The sequence below is a fragment of the Mixophyes fleayi genome, chromosome 2 (genome assembly GCF_038048845.1).
Source record: "Mixophyes fleayi isolate aMixFle1 chromosome 2, aMixFle1.hap1, whole genome shotgun sequence".
NCBI classification, from domain to species: domain Eukaryota; kingdom Metazoa; phylum Chordata; class Amphibia; order Anura; family Limnodynastidae; genus Mixophyes; species Mixophyes fleayi.
The window spans coordinates 185,817,009-185,844,213 of record NC_134403.1 but is presented as its reverse complement, the minus strand read 5'-3'; the positions used below and the strand labels follow the sequence as shown (position 1 = coordinate 185,844,213).

General features: G+C 38.7%; 2 protein-coding genes across 3 annotated transcripts in view; one reads left to right on the top strand and one right to left on the bottom strand.

The window, feature by feature from the left end:
• NHS (NHS actin remodeling regulator) overlaps positions 1–27,205 on the top strand; it is a 210,803-nt gene that overhangs the window by 93,796 nt on the left and 89,802 nt on the right. The window lies entirely within an intron of this gene.
• LOC142140265 (N-alpha-acetyltransferase 50-like) lies at positions 15,996–16,515 on the bottom strand. The gene has a single exon (XM_075198083.1). It carries the CDS (start codon positions 16,513–16,515, stop codon positions 16,003–16,005), a length of 513 nt encoding a protein of 170 aa, XP_075054184.1. The 3' UTR covers positions 15,996–16,002.

Genomic DNA, 27,205 nt, shown 5'->3' with positions numbered 1-27,205 from the left:
ACCTGGGCAGGGGGACCCACACTCACCATGGCATCAATGGGGAAAGTGGGGGCAGTTTAAAGAACCCTGTATCCTGCTGGATGTGGAGGCTATAGAGACATAGCAATGCTGCACTTACTGGCCAGTGCAGTCAATCAGTACGTCACTCAGAACAGCCAAATACTCCCTTACCTGATTACTGCATCTTGACTTTATTCCTCACTTGCCTCAGCTATTGGGAGCATTGGTTGCATAGACGTTTAACCCATGTGTAGACTGTGATTAAACTTGCAGCCCCACTGGCCCTGTACCTGGTCCCGGAAAGCTCTTCCTAGTTAACATGTCACTGTCTCTTTCCCATTACACATGCAATCACACCTTCTGACTTTTTGGGCTTTAAGCAGGAGGTGTCAGAAAAGATACAGGAAATTGCAGCATATGCTATCACCCTAGTTTCCTACATTACTTGCACACTAGAGTCTCCAATACGCACTCCTGTGGCTCTGTCTGGTGTTTTAATGTCACGCTACTAAAGTGAATGCCCAGACTCAGAGGCAGGGCCGGACTGGGACTAAAAATCAGCCCTGGCATTTAAAGTATATAGGCCCACGTCTGTTAATTAGTAGAAAATGAAACATGTGCCGGGGCCACATTGCATTAGGGGCATGGTCAACATGGGACATTGATAAATACATTATAATAAAACATTACATTCATTATGCCCTCCCCATCCACACTATGACACCCCCAGCCCACTGTACTTATCTATTCTTCTGGTGCTGCTGACATCATCAGCGTGGGAACTTCCTTTAGAGTGAGCAGGGAAGCTCTTAGCCTCACAAAATTACCAAATCTCATGAGACTTAGAGCTCCTCGGCTTGCTGCAGGCTGTGTCCTCTCCGGGGACTAGAAGAAACTATCAGCTTCCTCCTGCTAACCAGAGCTGGATTAAGGCTCAGGTGGCCCAGGACACTTAAGACAGGGGGTCTCCTATGATGTATTATGGTTATTAGACGCATTTTAGACAAATACACAGGCAATACTGTGTGCACTACTATTAGGTGCACGCAGTTCTGCCTTCACAAGTAGTACAATGTGAAGTAGGACATACCTTCCAACTGTCCTTGTAGTCAGATCAAATCCTGACTAAGCGGGACAGTCACCCACCAAATTCAGGACAGTTGGCAGACTGTCTTGGTCTCTCCTACCTGTTCTTGTCACTGTCACCACCTGTGACTGCTGGTGTCTTTAGTTGCTGCTTGTCTGGATCCTGGAATGTTGGGAGCCTAATTTGGAAAAAAAATGGGAACATGAAATTTAGAAATCTCCAACCAGCCCCAGCATTAAATCAATAGCACCCACATTATATAATTAGGCCTCCCTCCAGCCCCAACATTAAAATAATAGTATGCACATTTGATAAATAGATCTATTTTCCTCCAACCAGCCCTGTGAATTAATATCCTCAAACCACCCCAGCATTAAATTGAAGGTCCCAATACCTCACCTTAAATAAATAAGCCCTGTTTGGAAAAGGGATAGATATTGTTCACCTCCTGGAAAGCTGCACAACTAATAAACACTCTAAGCCCCCCAACCAGCTCCAACATTAAATCAATAGCATTCACATTTAACAAATAGGCTTATTTCTCCTAATGACCCCCAACAGTACATTGTTAGCACCACCAACACATCAATAAATACCATGTCAATACATTATTAGTACCCCAATTACAGCAATAAATACCTCCCAACATATACACTTATACTACATCAATACCCAATCACACTTTAGCAATCAGCAATACCCCTACGCTTACCAGCAAAACTCCCACATTACAGCAATCATGAATACCCTCCCAAATTACAGCAACTAGCATTACCCCCACATTACAGCAATACCTTCTCCCACTTATTAACAATACTAACCCCCAAACACACTAAATCACTACAACCACCACCACGCCACCCCCACACTACAACAATGCCACCAATTATATGGGCGCCACTGTAGGGAACCAATGTTCTGCTTTTTTTAAATCTCCCACAAATTTGCAACAACAGAGTAGCTACACACATATAACTAGATTGGATGGTTGGTAGGCTTTGAGGAACAGGTGAGTTTTAAGTGCCCATTTGAAGGAGCACAGATTAGGAGAGAGACGGATGGAGTGAGGGAGGTCGTTCCAGTGAAGGGGGCCGAACGGGTGAAGTCTTGAATTCTGGAGTGGGAAGAGATAATTAGAGTGGTGGAACGGGCAGGAGTGTGAATGGAGAGGAGGTTAGTGATATAAGGGCAGTAGACTGGGAGAGAGCCTTGTACGTGATGGTAAGGAGTTTTAAAAGAGTTTGAATTGTGAATGTGATTTAGCTGCACAACACAATCAAACCCTATGCACAACCGGCACCTTCCTTAGCCCTTATCCCTAATACAGGAAATAGTTCTCCCAGGTGCATTATGGTTTAACAGGCACTTTTTGTAACCCCAGAACAGTTAGTAAATTTAAGTCGGATTTACTATGAATATTTAAGAGAGTTGTCCACTTTTATTTTGCTATATACCCCCCAGCAGTACTTTGGTGGTGGTTCCTTACCAGGGAATGCCGCTATGTGTTGACATCAGCAGGGTCCTATTACTTACAGTCAGTGGGGATCTCTTCAGGTCAGGCTACAAATTACAGCTAGAAGAGCACAGTGGCCTTCCATTGAGGAGCTAGCTATCACATCTAGCCATGCACTGGATCTTTACATGGTTACCACTAATTAGTAAGTAAACGCAGACTGAGGTCTCATGGGGAAGAAGGAGTATAGAAGAAATATGTATGATACAGAGAAAGCCTTAAACTTGTTAAAGATATTCTTAAAGCCACATGGAAAAAAAATATGTGTTTCTAGAACATCACACACTGTATCCTTCATACAAGAGTCAGGCATTTGGATGTATGGCAGATCTCTGGATATATATCAGATGCTGTATGTATCCAAGGATGCCTTTTGCTGTATAGCCTGACAGGAGAAAAAGTTTGCTTCTTTATTTTCTGTCACTTTAAGATTGAATGCATGACGGTCGCGCTGACATGCTTCCTATGGCATTACCCCTGCGCTCCATAGTATATTCCCACCAGGAGAGCTGGCAAACCCATCTCACTCACCATCTCACAGACCGCACGGCACAGTCTAATATTTACTGCAATATCTACTCTGCTGGGCTGACATGTCCGACGATCTGCAGCTGTCTCCGAGGGAGCAGTGGACAGAAGGAAGGAGGGGGGAGACGGAGCAGCCCAGAGCTGCTCTGCGCAGCAAATGTAGTAAGGTGGCTGGTTCCTGGGGAGGAGCCAGCCACCAGGAAACCAGTCATTGTTGGGGTCGGCCACCAATAGGCTAGGGCCTGCCCCATTAGCTTGTCCGCACATACTCACACCGGGACCCGGCGTGGCAGTCTTGTCCCGGAAGATAGTAATGCCAATGCGCCCCTGCTTAGACCGGCCCATCCAGCCATCGGCCCTTCTGGCATTTGCCAGAAGTGCCAGGTGGCCAGTCCGGCCCTGCTCAGAGGCTCAATGGAAGTGGGGAAAGAAGTGTTGGTATATCATACTGGCACATACTGCCCCACTTCAAGCTCTTTGAAAATCCCAAAACCTATGCATGAGCTAAGTGAACAAGTTGGCACATTTGCATAAGTGAAGCACGCTGTGTATCCAAATAGAGACTTTGAAAGAGGGTTTGGGTTTCTCACATTGCACTAATATAGATAGAGAGAGAGAGAGACAGAGATTTGCTGTCTCACAATATTTTGTTCCCTGTACTCTGGCACCAAATTATCATAAAAAACAGGAATGATTGACTGCACCTTGCATCTTATAATCCATTATTAATGAGACATCTGTATACCACCTTAATTTAGGCATGTATCAGATTTGGCAACTATTAAAGATTGTCTGAACTAATAATTTCTGTAAAGAGTATTTCATAAAAAAAAGCGACTAAGTGCAATGTTTGTCCTGTCACTGACATCTTAAACCACCCATGATTTGATAACTAAAGGGAGCTTAACATTTTGTTTTCTCAGAGCTGCAGTTTCCTTTGATCAAGTGACTTCATATGAGAAAATTCCTCAACCACAAATAATTACTTGGCATCTCTGTACAAAAAACAAAGCGAGCAATGTTTCTGTGTATTGGTTTTTATTTTATTGGTAATGATAACTATTAGATTTCATTATCCTTAAAGAAGAATAAAACTTACACAATAATTATTATTATTGTTTCTTGCTCTTCTCATTTGAAAATTCTGCCCAAGGGTATGAGATCAAACCTGTATGTTCAAAGGTACCTGATAGCTAAAGGTAGGACAGGCTAGGGGTTGGATTGAGGTCTTTCAGTTACTCCATATGTAGTTCTTAGAGTTTCAGTTACTGATATATCAACATTGCTAATGTTGTTTAGCACTTAGAGCTTGTCTACAGGAGATCGGACCACACACATTTGTGTATTTCCAGTTGACCAATATGATTGCAAAATGACCGTATTAGTGACACAAGGAATCACTCCATGCATAAATAATTTTCATTTACATGCACGTCAGACTTAGAACAACAGAAATGTTCCGTGATGCCCGTTCACTTTTCTATAATAAAGATGAGCCAAATATGATAGATTTTGATTGTTTGTCAATTACATGTACCAGTATCAGTACAATTTCAATCCAATCAGTTGCCAACTGGATGACAATACCAATACCATTGTGTGGCAAGCTTTATTGATTTCTTATATTTCACCGCAACCAATATGGACACTCAGCATGCCATAACAGACACTGATATGGCATTATGGGACATGTAGTTCCACTGCAGTAGGGAATTTAGTGGCCTGTATGCAAGAGTAGTGCTTATGCCCTTCCCCCCTCCCACATGTGATAATTAGAGAGTGGGGAGGACATAAATCACATACAATGGGGAGAGAGGAGGAGGGGTACAGGAAAGGGGAGAAGCAGAGCTAAGGGAGGGGAGAAACAGGAGTGGAGCCAGCTGGACAACAGAGACTGGCTGTGTCCCTGCCCTAGGCTGACAAACAGGGAGCTGAGCCAATTGGGACAGGTAGCCGATCCCCACTGACAGCAGCACGATATTTAATAGGGTGTCTGGATCCTTGGGAGGGGTCAGCGACCAGGAAAGACCAAAATGCCAGGGCTGGCCCCCTACTGTTCCAGTCGGATAGACAAAGGACCAAAACCTCTAGAGAGCCCCCTAGTGGCCTGCCTAGGATTTCCATGGTACCTTGGCGAGTCAGTCCGAGCCTGTGACATTATATTTTAATTTCCTGTGTTCATTGCAAAGTATTGTTCTCTGTCATGTTATGTTGGCTAAAAGCTAAAATTGGCTGATTGTAGTGTAACTCAATTGGATTTCTAACAGGAAGTCTACTGCATGAAGGGAAATATCTTCCCTCACAATTAGAATTGTATCTAAAATATATTCAGTACTATTTGAAGCTCTCTTATATATTGTTTTTTGTATTTTAGGTTTTTTAGTCCTTTAAGAATGCCAAATCAATTGCTATAATAAATTAATAAAAAATATAACAAAGATGCCTTGGGGCCCCTGGTGCCAGGGTGTAGCAACACTCATGGAAGAGTAAGCTCAAAAATTTAATAATATTTTACTTCATGGGATATTTTACATAGAAGGAATAATAATGTCTGTTGTGCGAGTCCGTGTGCTTGTTGGAGAACGATTTGTTATGTTTATGGATGAGTCATAGGAAAACTCCCTGTTTGATTACCAATTATTGCATGGGAATTTGCATTTGGAACAAAGATCTATTTGAGTCGTAGTCTTGCACTTAGACAAGAGACCGGTTAGACAAAGATATTCAGTGGTAGAATTGACTATTTTGATTGATCTCAAACAACCCTTTGTAGAATCAGTTCTTATGTCTTCTGTTGAATGTATCTTTATTTATAGGAAAAATTTAATAGTGACTAGTGCCTGTGTTTATTATTATAAGTTCATCAATATGCTGAAGACCATAGTCTTATGGGTCTGTTTGTCTACGGATGAAGAGCCCTATTGAAAGTGGGTGTTGTTGCCAGCCATAAAGCTTGTTATTGCATCACCCAATCTATGAAATGGTGCTATCCAGGGTTGCCAACTGTGAAATGAAAAACAAGGAACCGCTAAGTGAAAAACAAGCCCAAACAATCCTAAAAAGAGCCCAAAAAAGCCAAAAATTAATAATTTTTTATTTATGATACAAATATCAAGATAATATTAATAGTAATGAAATCTGCAGCAGTTTCTGCAGTTACAGTAACTAAAGATGAAGATTCAGGAGTTATAGCTGCACTTTAGGGGTTTGTTTTCTCTGTACACTACAATATATCCCCAGCTTTACACTATAATTACACACATCATGTTCTGTCTGGTCGCATATATACTCTCCATATCTACTGTATACAACACAGACAGGCTCCCCCAAGAGGAGCCAACGCTGAAGTTTACCTACCAACACCTGAGGTCATGCCCACGTAAGAGACCAGCAGCGTCCTTACACTGACTAAAGCGTTATTATACACAAGGCAATAAAGTTTTTTGAAAAAAAAATAAAAATGTTGTGAAGCCCAAAAACCCACAACCCGCGACCACCAGAAAAACCCTGCAACTCTAAAAAAAACAACAAGCCCAATTCCGCTTGTTACAGTGGAATTGGCAACTATGGTGCTATCCCTTGAGATGTCACACACAGACTTTGCATATCTCCCAACATGCAAGTCCCCAGCAGCAGAACAAGGGGCTGCTGTGCATTAGCTATCTCCCTTCCCCCAATATTCCCACCTGTGGGACAAACTTGTCATTATATTTGGGACTGTCCAACTGAAATTGGGACAGTTGGGAGGTATGATCTTTGGCTGCTGTCTCTCTCAGGTAATGTGGAATATTCCCACTGACTGAGCACTTCTTCTCGCCACAGCGACAGTCTGAGGTAATTTCTTCCTCAAATCTGTTCAATTTCACTCATATCCTATCTGTCATGATGTCATGATGGCCCCTCGTGGCAGCAGGACATGAGCCCGCTCCCCAGATTAGCGGGGGATCCCAGGACTGCCTTTCCTCTCTGCCAGGTCCCTGGCTGTCACACTCTCCCCACAGACTTCTCCTCCACTCATACCAGCCTTATGTTGTTAAGCAACCATTCATGGTGTGTCCATTCTGTGTCCTAGTGACGGCACAAACAATCAGTAACTAGGGGTGTGAATAACAACACCAGAGGGGGCATTACAACTAGAATCTCTTGTGCTAAATCAGAATCTATGCTATGTTTGAAAAAAATGTATGCATAATATCACACTAGTTATTAAAACTAATTAATAACAATAATAAAAATAATAAAATGAAAGGTCTATTCGATTTGGTCTATACATATGACAACAGATTCAGCTATGAGTTAAATCATAATTTAAGAAATTCTAGAGAAAGATATAGAGAGGGGCTATCGATATTATCTGGCCATGTGCCCTGAGTCCCTGATAGTTCCTAGTATCATAATACTGTGTGTACAAATGAAAACAAATATATACACTCACATTTTACTTAATTATTTTGTGATTAATTGCACTTATATTAATATTGAGTGAGGAGAACGGAATCAAGTCAAATGCATATTTTGCCTACTCTCCCGAAATGTCCGGGAGACTCCCAAGGAGGCATGCCCACGGAGGGGAGTTTTGAAATGTCGGCAAGTGTGCTCAAATGTGCATGTCATAGTTGCCAATTGTCCCTAATTTCCAGGGACAGACACAAGTTTTACAGATTTGCCGAATGGATATCTCACTAATAACCAGCAAACAAAAATAAATCCTCTTTTTCTGCCTCTTCGTTGCAGTTCGGACTATTTATTCATACTTTTGGGGCTTATTTATTGAAGAGAAGTATTTTAAATATGAAAAAAACTATGTTATAATTAAATTGAGGGGTTATTATAGTACTGAAAGATCCACATGTGCTTAGATGCATCGGCTCAGCAGCATAGTGTCCTTGAAATCTATTTTAAAATGAGGGCAATTATGGCATCTCAGATATAGAACAGGTTCATGGAATGTTGTTTTCCTTTCAGGTTATGTGTAACTGCTGCATGTTTTAAAGAGGAGGTCAAAACATAATTTAGCCAGGGTCAAGAAAAGACGCATACAAAGAGTGCATAGAAGAAGGTGTTTGAGTAGAGAGAACAATGGCCAACGTTAAATACTGGAGATTGATTATATAGCTAAACCGCATCTAGTAAATACATAGATAGATAATAGATAACTTTTACAGTTTAATTATGTAAATAATAGTATTTTTAAAGAATGTAAAAGAAAATAAGTGACCACATATTTCTGCATTAACATTCCAAGGAGTGAGAATACGGGAAATCCATCTAGCTACAATCTGAGGTTAGAGGGCAGAGGGCAGAGTTGATGAAGATAGACATGCTGGTCCATGAGAGAGTCAGGGCAGTTGTCAGAGTAAGTATAGTTTTAGATAAGTAAATTCAAATGCTTTAAAAAGCAAAGCGAGATAAGTTGAGATGAAAAATAATGTTACTCATTGGTAAGTGTTAAGGTCGTTTCATTGATTAAGGAACGCAAGCAAATGATGACTAAGAACACTTTCAGAAAACAGTTTTTTCGTGGATATCAATTTTAGATGCAACCATCTACCTTATGAATATTATGGAAGGAAATCTCAGACACTTAGGGGGTGATTTACTAGAGCTGTACATTTTACTATAGTGTAGCGGATTTGTGTTCTCTTCCAAAGCCCAATGACAAAAATAAAGGATTTTTCTAACCTTACTGGGCATAGGAAGTGTCTCTTTTGAGAAGGGTCTGAGCATCATCTCATCCTTCATTTCCTGCTTGTTAGGAATTGATGCCCCCAGTTTTGAAGTGGGCAATGGTATACCAACCTTTAGCCAGCCCGATTACAGAAGCACATAGAATTTCAAGACAGGAGGTGTTGATATTTTGAAAGACAATGACCTGTCCCCCTTATGTGATTATGTTAATGAGGAGAAGACTGCATGTGACACTGCGCAACCTGAGGAGTGAAATGGAGCAAGTGGATATTGGGAGGGGTAGTGAGGCTCTTATCAACTTATTCAGGGATAAAACACCTCTATATGCAAGAACTTGTTTTAAGAGAACCCAAAATTAAGCATCTGTATGTAAAAATGTAGGTACAGTGCTTCACAGTGAAGTTACTGATCTAAACAAAAACTACTCTTTTGAGAATAGACAAGTGTGGAAACTGTTTGATAAAATCTAGTCATGGAACACACATAAATAGAACGGAATTACTTTCTTTGATGTCGATACACCTGGGTTTTTCCCTTTAGTATGTATGTTTTCTCTTCCATAGATGGATCTCAGGAAATAAATTAAGCATATAATTATTTATTTTAATTGTGCTAACTACCACTAAGTCTAATGGGATTTAAAGTTCTAAAACATTTTTACACCGTTTTATAGAGGCAGTTCAATGTTGCCTTTGATGGTGAGTTAAAAAAAATGGTTTATTTTTCTGTTTTCACTGGTTTCCTAAGAACCCGCAGGAGGGGGTTAGTATAGGGCATGTATACTGTCATCTGACAAGCAGAACTAATATCTGTGCTGTTAGCATAACAACCTGTACCTGACCTCTAACCTCACCAAGCTCCCAGGGGAATAGAGCAAAGTCTTGGGTACTACAATAGTTTTGGAAAGATGATGTTGTATAAATATATTATAACTTAGTCAGGGTTAGGAAACATGTGGGTTGATATTTAACTACAACTCTTAGCATACATAGATGTCAAGGACGCATCTCCTTGTATAGTGCTTCAATAGAAGTAAGACCTCAGATCATTCATATATATTTTGAAAGGTCAAAGTCTTATGTCAGAACTTACCATCTTATCATGTGTAGTTTTTGTAAACACTCCAAAAAAAGGTCTATGTAAGGTCAAATAAAATTGCCATCTGCACAGTGGTTTACTGGCCAAGATTTGACAACAGGGCCACACTGAAAAAAGCTGTATGTCTGATCAAGCTACTTTTAAACCTTTACCCATCTTGAAATTTGGAACCGTCTGGATAAACTTATAGTGCTTATTTCCCATATATCCATTTATGTTGAAGGCCTTTACAATTGAATTACAATATATTATATTAATATTATGATTATTATCCATACTATTGAAAATGCTTTATTTATATAGTACCATCATATTATACTTTGTTGTACAATCAGATAATATTTATTAATTTTCATCAGTCCCTGTCTCAGTGAGCTCAATGGACATTATATATTATTATATTATGATAAAAAAAATGCTAAATGTGAACCAATACACTTGTTCATAATTTATTCAATACTTAATTTCACAGAGTTACAAGATCTTCAGATATTCACCCTAAAAGTTCAACTAATTCTCTCCAGTATAGAGATGCCTAATATGTTTATATATGGTATGTTACACCTTTTTATGTTTATGGCGGTGTTCAATATAAAGACATGACTTGATCATTGGGGGCCCCATATGAAAATATTGAAGGGGGCTTAAAGGTTTCTAGGTAGCTGCACCTTTCATCCTCTCCCCTCACCTACAGTACTGAGGCTCCGGTCATTTCCTCTTCCTCCTCTACATGTTGCTCTGCACTCTCTTCTACTCAGAGAGGAAAGGAACATCCATATTATTATTGATGTTTCCAATGCACATTCAAAAGAAAAGCATTTATCATCATCATTTATTTATATAGCAACAACATATTCCGTAGCGCTTTACACATTTATGTGCATGTTATAAGCAATACACTTAAAAAATGCATAATTTTCAAGTCATATTTGTATATTTTCTACATGTGTAATATTTTTGCATTAAAAATATAATAAAAACATATAGGGGTCAATTTATGATATTTTCTTCACGTTAATTATCATTTCTTAATGACAAATAGGTAATTTCCGCAGTCTCCATAGACACCTATAGGGACTGCATTTGCTATCAAAGATATATGCTGAGATCCTCTTACATCAATAGTCTTGTTACTTTAAAATAAAGTAGTCCACCAAAAACTTCAGTTTTCGGGGGGATTTACATGGATAAATACCTCTTCGGAGGGTCATAAATAGACCCCATAGATCAATCAACACAAAACAGAGAATGTTGAAAATTAGTCATGGTCCAAAATACAGAAACTTCATAGCAATATTATTCTAGATCTTTTAAATTCTAATCTTTTTAATACCTAAATCCATAAATTTGTATTGTATCTCATTAACTATATTGAGCCATAATTTAAAACATCAGATGTGTTTACATTGCATTGAAACTATGAAACAGCCATAATCATCACTCATAGAAGATAATTATATATCATTTCATGAAAAGCAGATGATTAGGAAACAGCTCTAGCCAGCAATGAGTTGTGCTAAAACATTTTTAGAAAAAGAAATAAATATAATTATATATATATATATATATATATATATATATTTATATATATATATATATATATATATATATATATATATATATATAAATATATATATATATATATATATATATATATATATATATATATGTATATATATAGCTAGATTTTAAGATGAAAAAGGAGTGATCTATTCCTGTTTTCTTACATATCATAGTACAATGCCTCCAAACAGAGCGCAATATGAAAATGCCATGCCCCATAGGAAACTTGTTTGTTTGCGAACCCCAAAAGGGATGGGGCTTATGGAAAGTGAGTGGGGCTTTGTCCGAAAGTTAACGTGTTTGGGTGAAATGTGGGGCATGTATTTTATGGATCGTGAGTGGAGAATATTTTGGCACCGATAAGCCTGGGTAAATTTTGGGAGGTATATAATACACCCACATTTGCATGTTTGTTTAGTGCATATCCATGTGTGGTATCATTTGGTCATTAATTGAAAACAGATTTACAGGATCAAACAATTTGTATCCTATCCTCTAGTTGGACAAACTTAATACTCTGTATTTTTAGTTAACATTTTCAATATTTGTTAATGTAAATAGTATGCAAAATAATAAATAGTTATTATAAATATATACTAAAATTGGATTGAAGACAGGACAACAGAAGTTGTACTGTGCACAGATGACAAACATTGTACCACACTTCTTGGCGAGTACGGTTGATAGGAAGCCACCTCAGACTCTCCCTTTCACATTTTGTGCTTAGAAACTCACAGATACAAATACGCACATAACCATATTCATTTATACATGAGTGAGAAGGCAATCCAACCTTTAAATCCGTGTTTAAAGTAGGCTAACAAATCTCTTTGGTACCTTTTGCATTTTGCCAAGAATACATTTTATGGGGCTAATAAATGGTTTGTACATTAGCCTGCTGGTATAATTACATGCGTCCATTTGAAGGTTTCTGCATAGATTGTGCATGCACTAAGGTCGATACATCCATAAACACATGCATTTTTAGTTTATTGGCAGGTAGCAGGCAATGTTGTTTAGTTCTGTATATAGACAAGAAATACATTACACTGCTTTATAAAAGCCTAGTTCTCATCTTTCACTCTGAACAAATGATAGCTCTACAGGGACTCCCTATATGAATTCATGGTTCTGTCTGTTAGTGCTACAAATAACCTTTAGCCACTGGCTCTCTAATTTTCTGTATATGTCTGTAGAAGGCACACCATGGAGAATTCCCCCTCCGGGTCTAGAAGTGGCAGTGGTACCTAGCAGGGAGCCTGGGGAGTTTGGTTAGATTAATTTAACTGCCTGGTGTTTTACATGGTTTGTTTTCTCTAGAAGTGTCAGGAAATGTTAATTTACCAGAGCTTAGAGTGGAGAAAAAGAGGAAGCAGCAATCAATGGACCACCTATCATTTCAAGAGAGAAATCAATGCATGAATCCCAGGGGTCAGTTTTGCACAAACATGATTTGGGAAACGTTAACATATTCATCAGCAGGACAATTCTTTTTTTTTTTTTTTCACTTACTTATGTTGTAGGTGTTTCCGATATATATTTCTTGCCACTAAACAATACCAAAAAGTAGTAATGTGTCCTAGGGATTATAAGCCGTCGGCAAAATAGAACTGAAAGACAATTGAGTTAGCTCATTCTATACAATTCGTATTAGTCACAGGAGTTAAATTTGGGTCGAATGTTGTCAGAAAATGTACAGAATGCATTTTGTGCCTTAAAGCATTTTTAGTTATATTAATGACAGCTCAAAATGGCAACAGTGTTGTGTATTACAGGCCACAAAATAAGAACTTATTAAGTGTAAACTCTTATATGCAATGTACAACACAATACTGGCACATACGTTTGTCAGAATTTTTATATAAAATGTTTTATATTTTTTTGATAATAAAATTTTAAACATATATTGCACATATAGGCAGAGAGTAACATTTAAAATATAGCACAAACATCAGCATTGGAAACATTAGCTATTGTTCCATTCTCTAGTTATATCACTAAGGCCTAGCACAGATGGGGGATATTTTCAAGTATTTATTGGATATTCTCTGTGCTTATAAAATACGCTTTTACTCTGGTAATCTTCAAATTTACGTAAGCAAATAGTTCGGCACATGCATACTTTTTGACAAGGACTCACTTTTTGGTTTGCTTACCATTAATTTGGACTGTGCCTGCAGCATCCAGAAGTGGTTACCACTGTTCATTGCAAGCTGAGCAATATGGAAACTATAGCGCTAAAAATGTACCTTAGTAGGAGAAATCCTGCAAATGGTGAATACAACCTTCTGAATGGAGTCCATATTAGATTGACTTTTTAGCTCCTTTCAGATTGATTCATTCATTTAGGGGAACATTGTTGAAGGCAGTAAAACTGAAAGTCAACTCTATGGAAATGCTCAATAATTTACATAGTACACTATGCTGCGGGGAAGCTTTGAGACACAACAAAGGCAGCACAGTGGCTTAGTGGTTAGCACTTCTTAGTGGCAGCACTGGGGTCATGAGTTCAATTCCCGACCATGGCCTTATCTGTGTGGCGTTTGTATGTTCTCCCTGTGTTTGCGTGGGTTTCCTCCGGGTGCTCCGGTTTCCTCCCACACTCCAAAAACGTACTAGTAGGTTAATTGACTGCTATCAAAAATTGACCCTAGTCTCTCTGTCTGTATCTGTGTAAATTAGGGAATTTAGACTGTAAGCGCCAATGGGGCAGGGACTGATGTGAGTGAGTTCTCTGTACAGCGCTGCGGAATCAGTGGTGCTTTATAAATAAATGGTGATGATGATGATGATGATTAATGAATGTGGTTCGAACACTCTGTTAGAAAGGAAGACAAAGTACAAGGTCCATGCTTTAACATGCACTATTTTTAATGCCTGTGCTTACAAGCTCTTATTCTACCTATAGTAAAGTACAGTGATGGGCAACTTAGTTTAGTTGAATTGCGGCTTCCGACATTCAAATAGGCCGTACAAAGTAAGGAGGTAGACCACACTGCACTCCATCCTTCCTCCTCCGCAGGTGATGCCGCACTGCGCAGAGGAGGTCATATCACGCCAAACTCAGCTGACTCTGTTCTGCCTCATTTTCTGCTTATTAAGCAGAGAATAAGATTAGAAGCAGCCTGCGGGGGGCGTCTTATGCCAACCACTGGTATAGCCCATAATATAGCTGAAACTATTAGTAATTTTCATATTTAAATAAATTATAAAAAATACACACAACACATATATCCAGTAAACGTATTACAGCATAGTTTCAAATTAAATTATTGCATGTAAAATATATAGCACAAATAGTAAAAATACCCATGGATAAATCATATATGTAGGCAGGACCTGCAATCATGAGGGTCACAATAATTTTATAATTTCTTAAGTATGTGATATGCTCTTTACAAGAGTTATCCTTTTATAATTACTTTAATGAGAGAAAATTGGGGGGTTGTTTAGTCTACCAAACGGCGAAACACCTGCTGTGTTCATGTGTATGTGGCAGGCCCTTGTACTGTGCTCACAGTCCTGAAATGCACAAAACCTTTCAATGGTTTCAACTGTGTGCTTTGAAGTTGTAGTTGGTAAAAAAAGAAAAAAGTTATTATTTTATCTACGTCTCCATCTTAGCTGAACGAATACACTGTATGTTTTGCGACAAACATTTTAGACAAAAGTCATGTTGGCATGAACAAATTTCTGTATTGGGCAGCACAAATCTGCATGTTTCACTAGTGGAATGTACTTCCTAGTCCTTCACATATGCAAGTAATTGGATTATTTATTTTAAATTACCCCACTTCAGAACAGTATATTCAATGTTGAACAATGCAGATACAAAAATTCAAATTCCAAATAAAATTATACATTCATCATCATCATAAGCAGCATTTATTTATATAGCGCCACTAATTCCTCAGCGCTATACAGAGAACTCACTCACATCAGTCCCTGCCCCATTGGAGCTTACAGATTAAATTTTCTAACACACACACACACACACACACACACACACACACACAGACTAGGGTCAATTTGATAGCAGTCAATTAACCTACTAGTATGTGTTTGGAGTGTAGGAGGAAACCCACACAAACACGGGGAGAACATACAAACTCCTCACAGACAGGGCCATGGTTGGGAATTGAACTCATGACCCCAGTGCTGTGGGGCAGAAGTGCTAACCGCTTAGCCGACCGTGCTGCCATGGTTTAAATTAATGACCAAATGCATTGGCTGCTCTGGATGGAGACTTTGAGGTCCTGATTCATGTCTGGACGCAAGTCTCTTTACGTAGCGGATCTTATGTGAAATAGCTCTGTACATACTTAGAAACAGACGGTGGAACGGAGGATGGAAGAGGCGGACTAATGTGGTTCGTGTACTATAAGGGTGTTCTAATGTAGATGCGGCCGATTTATGTCCTGGGATTCTGCAATGACTGCATAGTCTTTGTTTAAAAACTAAATATATGCGTGCCACTAGCTAGCACAAAACATGTGTATGTAAGATTGACTATTCGTTTTCCCGTTTAGTTTTCACTCTTTTGCACGTCTGCGTTCTGCACTGGAGAAGAAACTTTCAGGTTTTTCTGCAACACGTGAGCATCGGCCGGCTCTATCCTCTTGTAATAGTTTTTCTTCATTTCAATTATCTCAAAGCCAAACTTCCTGTAGAAATCTATGGTGGACTCGTTACTGAACTGAACATGCAGATAGATGTTGTCAAAGGTGCCATCTTTTTCACAGATGTTTAAAACATGGTTCAACATCTTTGTTCCAATTCCTAGCCTGCGGGTCGGTGCCAGGCAGCCCAGGGTCATGATGTAAAGTCTCTTCTGATTCTGAGAGTGATCAACTTTACAACATACTGCTCCCACTGCGATGTCATTGAAATAGGCGAGTTTTGCCAGCTCCCCAACTTCCAAGACATCTTTGTAAAACTTATCATTATAGCTCACTGGGAAGATGACGTGGTTCAACAGCTTTAGTTGCTTTATGTTGTGTGGAGTTACATCTCCCATCTCGATCCGGCTACCCTTCATGATGGGTATATTGGGGTCTTAATCACATCACTAAGCCCCGTCCCCGCTATTCAATGTCGTGAATTCCAGCAATTTATAGTGGAAGGGGCCAAAATGACACGTTTTTCAAGTCCCGCCCCCACACACCCACCTCTTTCCCCCCAGCTTCTGGCTTCAGCTTCAAAAGGTTGGCATGTATGATATAAACATGCAATATGACCCACATATATGCATTCAGACCACACACAGATTCACATACGCACATGATGATGTTGATGATATAACACTTACCTACGTTTTATACCTTCCATCCAAGAGAAGGTATGAAAAGAGAACATGAGATTTGTATCATGAAGTGGGCAGGGCACGGTGTGTGATGTGGCTAATTATGTGTCTTCATGTCCCTGCTCAATCAGAGTAAATTCCATCTCGCAATGACCCCACGGGCCTTTGCCTAACGTGTTGCTTACTATTATTGATTTGACTGGCCTCATTGTAACGCCTGTTTTGATATCCATGTACCATTCCCATACTTCTCCCTTTGTGATTTCCTGCCCCCTCTAACCCCTATTTTCTTTTTGCTTTCTGTACCCTTAAGTGGAAAAACTGGTAATAAAAACTATTGTTTAAAAAAATAAAAATAAAAAAGAGTACATTTCTCATGGACAAACCATGTTACAAGCAAGGTGTACAAATTAATGGATTTTGTTGAATGCAAACTTTATTTTTACACTGAAATTTAAGTTGATCTACGACATGTCCTATCTCAATTATAAATCTGTACCCACATTTTAAATTATTTACACCCTCCACCATTGCAACATAGTTTGCCAAGGTGCAAATTTGCTCCTTTATTTGCTTTGCTCCTAACTCTGGACTGCTATAGATTATCCAGCTGTATCCAACCTCATTGGCTGTACACCATGTATAATGCACAGGGGTAGTGGAGAGTGCAAAGGGGGTGGCATTCTGGGTCTTTGAGGAGACAGTTATCTCGTAAGAGACAGGAATCTTGTAAGAGGAGAATAGCATGTGGAATTGGGAGCAGGAACAGTTAGAGTATGACAAGGGAAGTGGTGTGTAAGCGGTGAGTGGTTTGTGTGGGGAAACTGTCAGTGCGTGTTTCCGTGAAAGCCATAAATGGAGTTCTAGCTGAGGAGGACAGGAATCCAGGTAGAGGCCTCTCATTCTCAAGACTCCATTGCGTGCAGACTGCCACCCATCTGCCCCAGGATTTTCCCTTATCTGTAACCTTTTATTACAGTCTAAGATTCACTTAGATGCATTTCACTGAAATGCTATTTGTTTTTTTACTATATTTTTGTACAATGTGTCTCAACTTTATTTAACCCTTGGTCTCATTTCTATTAGAAAATGTTTTCAACAAGAGCAAAACAAACATTTATAAAAATAGAATAATTGATAATACCATTTGGAATGTGCACCAGAGGAGCACAAAGGCTGATAAAACATGCGTGTTGTTGAAGAACATTTGTTTGTAAAGATAATACAATGTTTTGATCGGTAAAATGTCTAGTCATTCAGCTGCCTGAGGCGGGAGATGAAAGGTCGCCTTTATTGTACCCAACACAAATTAATGTATACATTTGTGTATACTGTGAATGCAAAATATTAACATTCTATTCATTTTTAGACCTACAATCAAAGTATACCTGCCAAAAAAGCACAAAGGATGCACACAATCATAAGCTTGTAATTTAATTTTCTAATTATACAGCACTATAGAACATGTTAACACTTTATAGAAAACACAGTTACCTGAATAAACCATGTGGACTTTTGACCCACATATAAGCATGCTGTCCTACGTGTACACCCATGCTGACACACATGTATAGCCATGCATTCACTGTCCCATATAACAGAAACCTGGCTAACAAACACTTAATATTATGGGAAACAGGCAAAAAGTAATGATGGTTCCTTAGGTATTGTGAGTGTATACACAATACATTATTAGGTATACACTCCATATCCTCATGCCGTCTATACCATTCATTTTACTGGAGGAATAAGGATATAACAAACACTGGCTAAATGTGAGGCACAAAATGTAATTGAAACACTGGTTTTCACCAAGGACCACTCCCCACCTCCCTCACAAGGGAGTGATGCACCTAACAGCAGGGAATCTACAGGCCACAGCCCTCACAACTAGCCTCACTAGGCAGCAGCTGACTATACTGGATGAGAAGACAAGAATCTCATTCAATTTACCAAGGTCAAGGTGGGGTCAGACAGAAATTATTCAGAATTGTTTGAGTAGGGTAACAAGCAAACTAGCAGAATCAAGAACAGATGAAAGAATACTGCAGCACAAGAAAAAGGCACCACAGCCTGTTATTCAGGTACCACAGCCCGTTACTCAGGTACTAGACAATAGACTCAGCAGGGTTAAATAAAAGACGGAATGGACAAGTGAAGGAACACACGCTCATACAGGCCTGGTGTTACCATTAGGCAGCTTTAGGCAGCTGCCTAGGGCAAGAGGCGCCACTGAGGCACCCCCCAGAGCCGGATTAAGGGGGGACTAGGCACTGCATGGTTCTTGGTGGATGGCTAGCCACCTTCATGTGGCCATCATTACTTCCTCCATTACCTCCACATTGTTAATGTGTGTCCATCACATGTGTGCAGGCTACAAGGGAGGCAGACAGAGGAGTCTGTCTCTCCAACTCAGTGTGGCTGGAAGAAGGCAAGTGTAAGGGAAAAGGCGGGGAGTGCTAATTTAAAAGTGGAAAGTGGGTGGGGCTAATTATTTAATGGTTGGTGCTATTAATTTATTTTTGGGGGTGATGGTGGGGTATTTAATTTAATAGTAGGGCCTATTCTTCATTTAAGTTGGGATGATAAGACCTTTAATTTAATGCTGGGGTGGTTTGGGGCTTTTAATTGAATATGGGGCTGAGTTTTGGGGAGGAGAACTGTTATTTATTAAATATGAATAGTAATTATTTATTGTTGGGGCTGGTTAAGGGAAATATATATTTATCAAATGTAAATGGTATTTATTTATTTGCCAGGGCTGTTTGGTGGGGGAGAGGTAGATAAATAGGTCTATTTATTAAATGGGATTACTATTAATTTAACATCAGGGCTGCTTGGAGAGAAATTGGTCTATTTATTAAATGTGCATACTATTCATTTTATTTAATTTAAATTATTTAATCACATGTAATCAGGTATTATGATCTTAGTTTGGCAAAATTCATCCTTGTGGAATATACTTGCTAAATTATTTGTTTTTATATTCTGCATGTCACTTACAACCTCTAAATTCATTTACTTTTTCAAGAAAGAAGATCCATTGAAACAGCAAAAAGTTTACTTCTATATTTATGCACATCTTCCAGTGATTTTAGATAATTTTGTCTTATTTGTATGTACTTTTACTGTAAAATAGGAAGCATAATATTAAAGAAGTTAATCATAACCGCAGACTGGCTGTAGTAGTGTTAGTGTATAAATGTTATAATGGTTTGTCTTTTTATTGCCTATAGGGACATTTTTCTAAGATGACTATTTATTTCTATATATACTTCGCCAAATTCCCACAGCAGTAAAAGAAATCACAGTGGCCTTAATTCATTTCCATTTGACACTAAATTCCATATAACAAACCCTTTGACCATGCTTGATTGTGTCTCCCTACAGTGTCATGAGAAACAAAGAACCTTGATACTTTCCATTTATGAATCTTATGTTTGACAAATCAATTATCAATAAAAAGTAAATAAAATATTTTATTTATTTATATTTGCTCTACTGTACAAGTTGCAAGAATATTACAGTACATTAATTATTAATTTTGTTTAATATTATAAATGAATAAACAAAAAGCTTAAAATATTTAAAGTGGAACTGAACTGAAATGTAGAAACTTATTTTACTATATTTTCATTCACATAAAAAAATGAACAATATATAGAATGTACTGAAATCAGTTTTTTAATTTCAGCATTTTATGACAGGGAGCTGCCATGATGATTGCTCTGAAAGGAGGTGGTCTTGAGCTGTTTCTACTGACACACTATCAGGCATATTTAATGAAGGGCAAAAGGCCCTTTTGCTGGAGAGAACATGTTTGTTCGCTAGGTTACTGTGGACAGTAGCACTGCTATCACCAGCGGTAATCCCCACCGGTGGTAAGATTCGACAATGTTCACGGCAACAACTTCCCCATGTCTTTGCATGGGGAAGTCTATTTAACAAGGATTGTGGCAGTACATTCTTTCTGTTATCGCCTTCTACAATATGGTGATAGATTACAATCATCGTAAAATTGCTTTATTTAGTATTGCATATTGAGATATAGCTTCTTTCTTCTGACTGTCTGTAGATATGTAACATGGTATACAGCTGTAGAATACATTGCAACTGGGATATGGAAAGGGATTTAATAGAAACATGGCAGCACTCAATGAATAACTTCTGATTAATGTTCTAAATATAAAATGTTAATTGTAGCCAATCATCTTTTTCATATTCAAAATAATTAGCAAATATTTTATATTCACCACTGCTGATTCTAAAAAATATTATGTAATGTTTAATAAACTATAAGGGTATAGTTCCTTAAAATGCGAAAATGTCAATAACTGAGAGAAACTTCATTCATAAAAACAACAAACACCAGAATGTATTTGGGTGATCATAAGGGGATGCTATTAGAATTAGTTGGAAAAGCTAATCCATAACGCAGACGCTTCCAACTATTAGTGCAAATTCTTGTCGGTATGGGGTCATTGGAACCAATAGGTTCCACCCCGTACTGTATGGCAGCTTTTCCCAGCGTAAACCCCCCCCCCCCCCAAAAAAAACCCGCTAGTAAAAGCATGTATTTTGGTGCCAGTGGGAAAGGGGCTTAAATTCATTACCCACAGTAAACGCTTCCTGATACCAGTGGGCAAGGGGCCTAAAGGTAGTATGTTTTTAGAATACATAGAGCGTCCTACTTAATGCGGCATTGATTACACCACTAAGCACTGTTTATACAAATATTATTCACAAGCGTTTATATAAATAACTTTTTTCTTTTATTGTACATAGACCAGCACTGTGAATTTCTCTTTGTGACTTTTGGCTCTAGCCCATCTTCACATTGTAGCCTGTTAACAGCCATTTGCTATTCCCAATTCATGATGAAATGCTGAAAATATGACACATGGACAACCTGCCAAGGGAGAGGTCAAAAGCCATAAAAATAATGCTGTGTCTGAAAGGGAATTACCGGTTGCCAAGTATACATGTGTGTGTGCTTGCGTCATGTTATTTCAGCTCTGATATTGCTACTTTGCAGAACTGAAATGATTTTCACTCGTGTGCAGTGTGTGAATTACTCAGCTTTTTGGAAACACAGTAACTAAAGTAGCTCCCTTCTCTTTGAATACACTGAAAAACTGTTGACAAATAAAAGTATACTTGCTCTATTACAAAGTAGTTATGCAATTTAAAATAATGATGATAAGCAGAGGAATTATAGTATGCTAACGTAAGAGGTCAATATCCCCTACAAATTACAGTATATGAACAAAGGACAAAGAACTGTTTTTGTGGATTATCTAGATTCTAGATAGTTTTGTGTTTGAATCATGAAATAGCTTGTTTTAATATAATTTGATTGATAGCTATTTGGCAAAGTCCTGGATGCAGGGACTCCACTGCTGTTTCAGGTATCTGAATTCCCATTGGATAAAAATAAAAAAAAAGAACACAACTGCTGCAGAAACACTTCCACCCACCAAGTACCATCCTGGACTGTGAAGATGGTACAAAAGTTTAGGGTAGCATTTTAATATGAGCGTGGAGATGTGAAGATGGAGGGGGCTGTCTCGTCTGCACCTTTCGCCATTCTTGTCTCTCCTAATTGCTTATCCTCCAACTCCCACTCAAGGTTGACCCATTGTCTGCAGCCTTTACCATGGGAATATTGCAAGATTAAAACCTTACTACATTTTTCTTTCATGATTTCTTTTTACTTTGGAGATCAACTATTCTCTTTGATTTTAAAATTAATCTCAGTTTATACCTCTCCCTGTCACAATTTTGCACCCCGTGGTCACCCCAAATGCTATGCGCCCTAGGCTGCAGCAGACTCAGCCTATTGGACAGTAAGGCCATGACAGATAAGCTTTTTAGGAGGTGTATCTCTATCAGGTTCTACAACAATACACAATGATGATGATATCAGCTGCAAAAGCTGCTTCTGATTGGCTAATTGCGTGTTGACCCCTACAGCTAACAGTACTTAAATCATTAGCATTTCAGCTATACCATGTGAAGTCACGTTACTTAATTGACATTTCCATTTGGACTACTGCAGGAAAGATGTTTTTAAAAAGTGACATTAACATTTATTACTAACTATCAATACAATATGTTCACTTGTGTATATGACAATTCATTACATTAGTATATTGTGTAGAAAAATATAATGCAACTTTAGCATTTACAACTAACACTGTCAAGCCTCATCCCTACGCTATCTCTATGCTGCTTCTGTACCTTCATGGGGCATAACTATACATACTTGTCACTTTGTTGTGACAAACACCTGCCTCAAATGTGTCTGAACTGCACTCAACTTGAGATGTGTCCAATTCAACATACAGTATGTATGTAAATACAATGCAAAGGGTGCAAATTAATTTATTATTTTGCATGTAAGCAAAATACTGGCTGCTTTTTCATGTAGCACACAAATACTTGATAGCTTTATTTTTACACTGAAAGTTGATCTATGACATTCCCTACCCCAACTATAAACCTGTCCCCACATTTTAAATTTACCATACAACATGGTTTTGCCAAGGTGCAAAGTTACTACTTTTTTTTTGCTTTGCTCTCCTTAATGACTCAGGCCCTTTATGTTTAAGTGTATGTTTTACCTTTATTTAATATACAGATACATGCTCTCTATTCCAGCTACACATGTTTAGGAAAGTTATGAAAACCAGAAAGGAAAAATATATGTTTTTGTTTATTTGTAAAGTTACTATAAGAAGCGCAGCTAAACAGCTCAACAAAGAGGGTACAGTTCAGGACATATGTGGTAAAAGACAGGTGTACTATTTTAATATATATTAGTAGATTTTAGGCATGGTGCTTTGAATGACAGAAAAAGCCCTGTTCTTCAACATGTCCACTATTCATCATCATCATCATCATCAACATTTATTTATACAGCGCCAGCAAATTCCATAGCGCTTTACAATTGGGAACAAACATTAATAAGACAATACTGGGTAATACATACAGACAGAGGTAAGAGAACCCTGCTCGCAAGCTTACAATCTATGTGGTGATTTGTTTGTTTTCTTCAAATAATACCACCGTTAAAGTGTACATATGTCAACAAATAATCATCATCATCACCATCTATTTATAAAGCGCCACTAATTCCGAAGCGCTGTACAGAGAACTCACTCACATCAGTCCCTGCCACATTGGAGCATACAATCTAAATCCCCTAACTTGCACACACATATACCAAGAGAGACTAAGGGCAATTTAATAGCAGCCAATTAACCTACCAGTATGTTTTTGGAGTGTGGGAGGAACCCAGAGCACCCGGAGGAAACCCACGCAAACACAGGGAGAACATACAAACTTCACACAGATAAGGCCATGGTCAGGAATTGAACTCATGACCCCAGTGCTGTGAGACAGAAGTGCTAACCAACAAGCCAGGAACATAAAATAAATTGATGCTATTGTTGGAGGCAACTAACATGGAATATTGCTATTTCTTAGGATGCTGCATCTTGAATGTCCTATTTTACCAATAAAAAACAGCCTTTGCAGATTCATTGTAAATCATTTATAATCATGTATATTTCCAAATTTGCCATCCAGAAAGATAACATTCTTAGTATAATGTGTGTATAAAACAATTCAATTCTCGGCTTAACAGTTTTATGTGTAGGTTACAAAATCAGTAAATGTAATAATAATAAAAATAGCAATGAAATGTTCAACACATTTACCTTCCTGGGTAATGTCATCGGGATTAGCAGGATCTATGTGTTTTGTTAGGTGGGATTGGCAGACTGCTGCAGTACAATAATGGGCTGGGGGTTGGAGTGAGACCGGAATATGACTGCTGATTCTATTAAGTGGCCGAGCTTTCCCTGGCTGATGGGATCAACCAGGAAAACAATAGTAATGCTGCTCCCAGCATGTTGATGAAACGAGTAGAGAGTGATGATCTAAGGCCTGTAAAGAGCATCAGAAACACATTGCTGGAGGTACAGGATACAAAAACATGCAAAAGAATAAAAAGCTATAATCAGTCTTAGACAACTGAGTTAGCAGGCTTAGAGGGCACGCTATGAAATATGGGTGTGTACTACCATAATAATCACTGTGGACCTCAGGGAACGCAAAGTGAACTCAGTTTGCATTTAAGGTGGATCAAGGCAGGGTGTAGGTGAAATAAGAGAGGCACCATACAAATACAAGGTACCACCAGTAAAAGCCTCGTATATCAGTGAGCAAAAATGGAGTTGACTGGGCAAACTTGGAATCATTCCCTTGTGGTCACTACATTTTTTTTAATTCAGCTTATTAAATTTACCACAATCAATAGTAGTGGTACTATCAATTGTACATTGTTTTTAATTTTTAATCAACGGTATATTTTTAGCTAACGTTTTGCATTGTACTGTGTTGCTCCTATCAATCCTGTCTGTCTGCTAGTTAGGGCCACCAGTAACACATTTATACATATTCAAATTACTTGAGGACAACATTCCCACCTTAGCATGTCACCTGATAACTGTAAGAAGAGAGAAGAGATAAACACTGTTCTGTTTCACAGTCAAACTCTAAACAATTGGTAAATGGTTTATTAAAAAAATCCATGCGGTCAGGCCAAGAAGACACAGAGCCATATTCTAGGAATGTATTATAAAGGCTTGCACCTTAACAACAAGCACCAAATCAAAACAAATGATGTGTTGGCAATGTCAAAAGAGAAAATAAATTGTGTTCTCTTTGTATTATTATTCACTGGCAAATATGGTTCACTCTGAGCTGTTGGACATTTTTTCAGCTTCTAGTTTTCTGTACTCAGCAAACGACTGTATTCTCTCTGTAGAATGGGTGCATGAGGCAACATAATATTTTTTTTAAATCAGTCAACAATATATCAGGTACAGCCCTAAAAACATCAGAATATCTAACACAAATATTTGAGAGCTCTGAGTTTCTCACTTCTAAGGTCAGTAATTAACTGGTACTGGTGGATGCCTTTAATGTGCTTTTTCGTAGACTATCCAGGGCCGGTGCTAGGGTTTTTGGCGCCCTAGGCAAAATTTCAACACCCCCCCCCTTCCTGCCCCGCCGCCGCCGCCGCCCCCCCCCCCCCCCTCCCAATAAATAAATAAATAAATAAATAAATTACATTTTATTTACCTGGTCTGTAGATGCAGGGGGGCTCTTCAAACCTCTTTTCTTTTCTTCACTTCTCTTCTCTTCTCTTCACTTCTCTTCTCTTCTCTGTCCTATGGCTGCTCCTCGCCTTCACACAGGTGGCGGAGCGATGCATGCTGGGAGGGGAGGGGAGGGGGAAAGAACTTTATTCACACTGTCTGTCACTGACAGACAGTGTGATAATACAGCAGGCGCCCGGGCGCATCTGAATAAATACACACTGACGGCGGACGTTGGAAAAAACAGCGGCGGCACCCCGCCGCCGCTGCACCTCTCTCCCACTTCTCTCCGCTGACTTTAAATCTAGTCAGCGGTAGCGGCGCCCTAGGCAACTGCCTAAGGTTGCCTAATGGGAGCGCCGGGCCTGAGACTATCAACTATAAATACATACCTCACATCGGACTAACTTACCAAATCAGGACATTGAGCGAAAAGCGCCTGAAAGGGGGGTTTGATAATGCGCCAATTGCATTCTGGAAGTGTGGTCATATCACATTGGAACATGCCATATACCCTGGGGGTGTGCCTAGAATAGCAGTAGGCATCTCCAACCTTCCTTCCCTAAAAATACACTTGCATTGCACCGGTAGCAGATTAGCACAGCAGACATACCTCCAACATTCCTGGCAGGTAGGATAAGAAATCTGTCAGGACAGAGGAATTGTCATCTCAAATTGTGACTGTTCCGTCTAAATCAGGACAGTTGGAAGGTATGCAAATGTTCGATTGTTTATTATATCAGATGTTTACATGAACATTGGTGAACACTGCTTTATATCACAATCATATCTGTCTAATGGATTACATAGAATAGTTCCCAGCATTCCATTAGAACAGGCCAAAAGTCACCAAGAAATGCCCTAGGGAAGTTTTGTGAATGGCTAAGAATTCAGTAATAAAAAAGCTTGCTGCAAGTTACTAAGCAAAAACTGCCCATGAGAACAGCTCACCAAAGTGTTAATAGCACATGTTTTGTTCAGCAGTGCTTGTAATTGGCAAAGGACAGGAATGGAGTTTCATTTCCTAATGAAATACTGATGTTCAAGTAAGAAGACTAAATCAATGCAGTTTAGAGGCTATACTTGGTTCTTAAGTTGAGGATATTTTCATATGTATATATGCAATATGTGTCTGTTAGGATATTTGGAAAACCCAGATTAATAATGAGGTTAATAAATTAAAAACCTGCAAATTATTATTAGAAAAATATCTCTGACTTAAATTTATTGACTTGCACATGCTCTCCTGCAACATTTAT

What these genes read in the sequence shown, in the direction of transcription:
- LOC142140265 (XM_075198083.1), bottom strand. Translation starts at nt 16,515, where the DNA reads ATGAAGGGTAGCCGGATCGAGATGGGAGATGTAACTCCACACAACATA.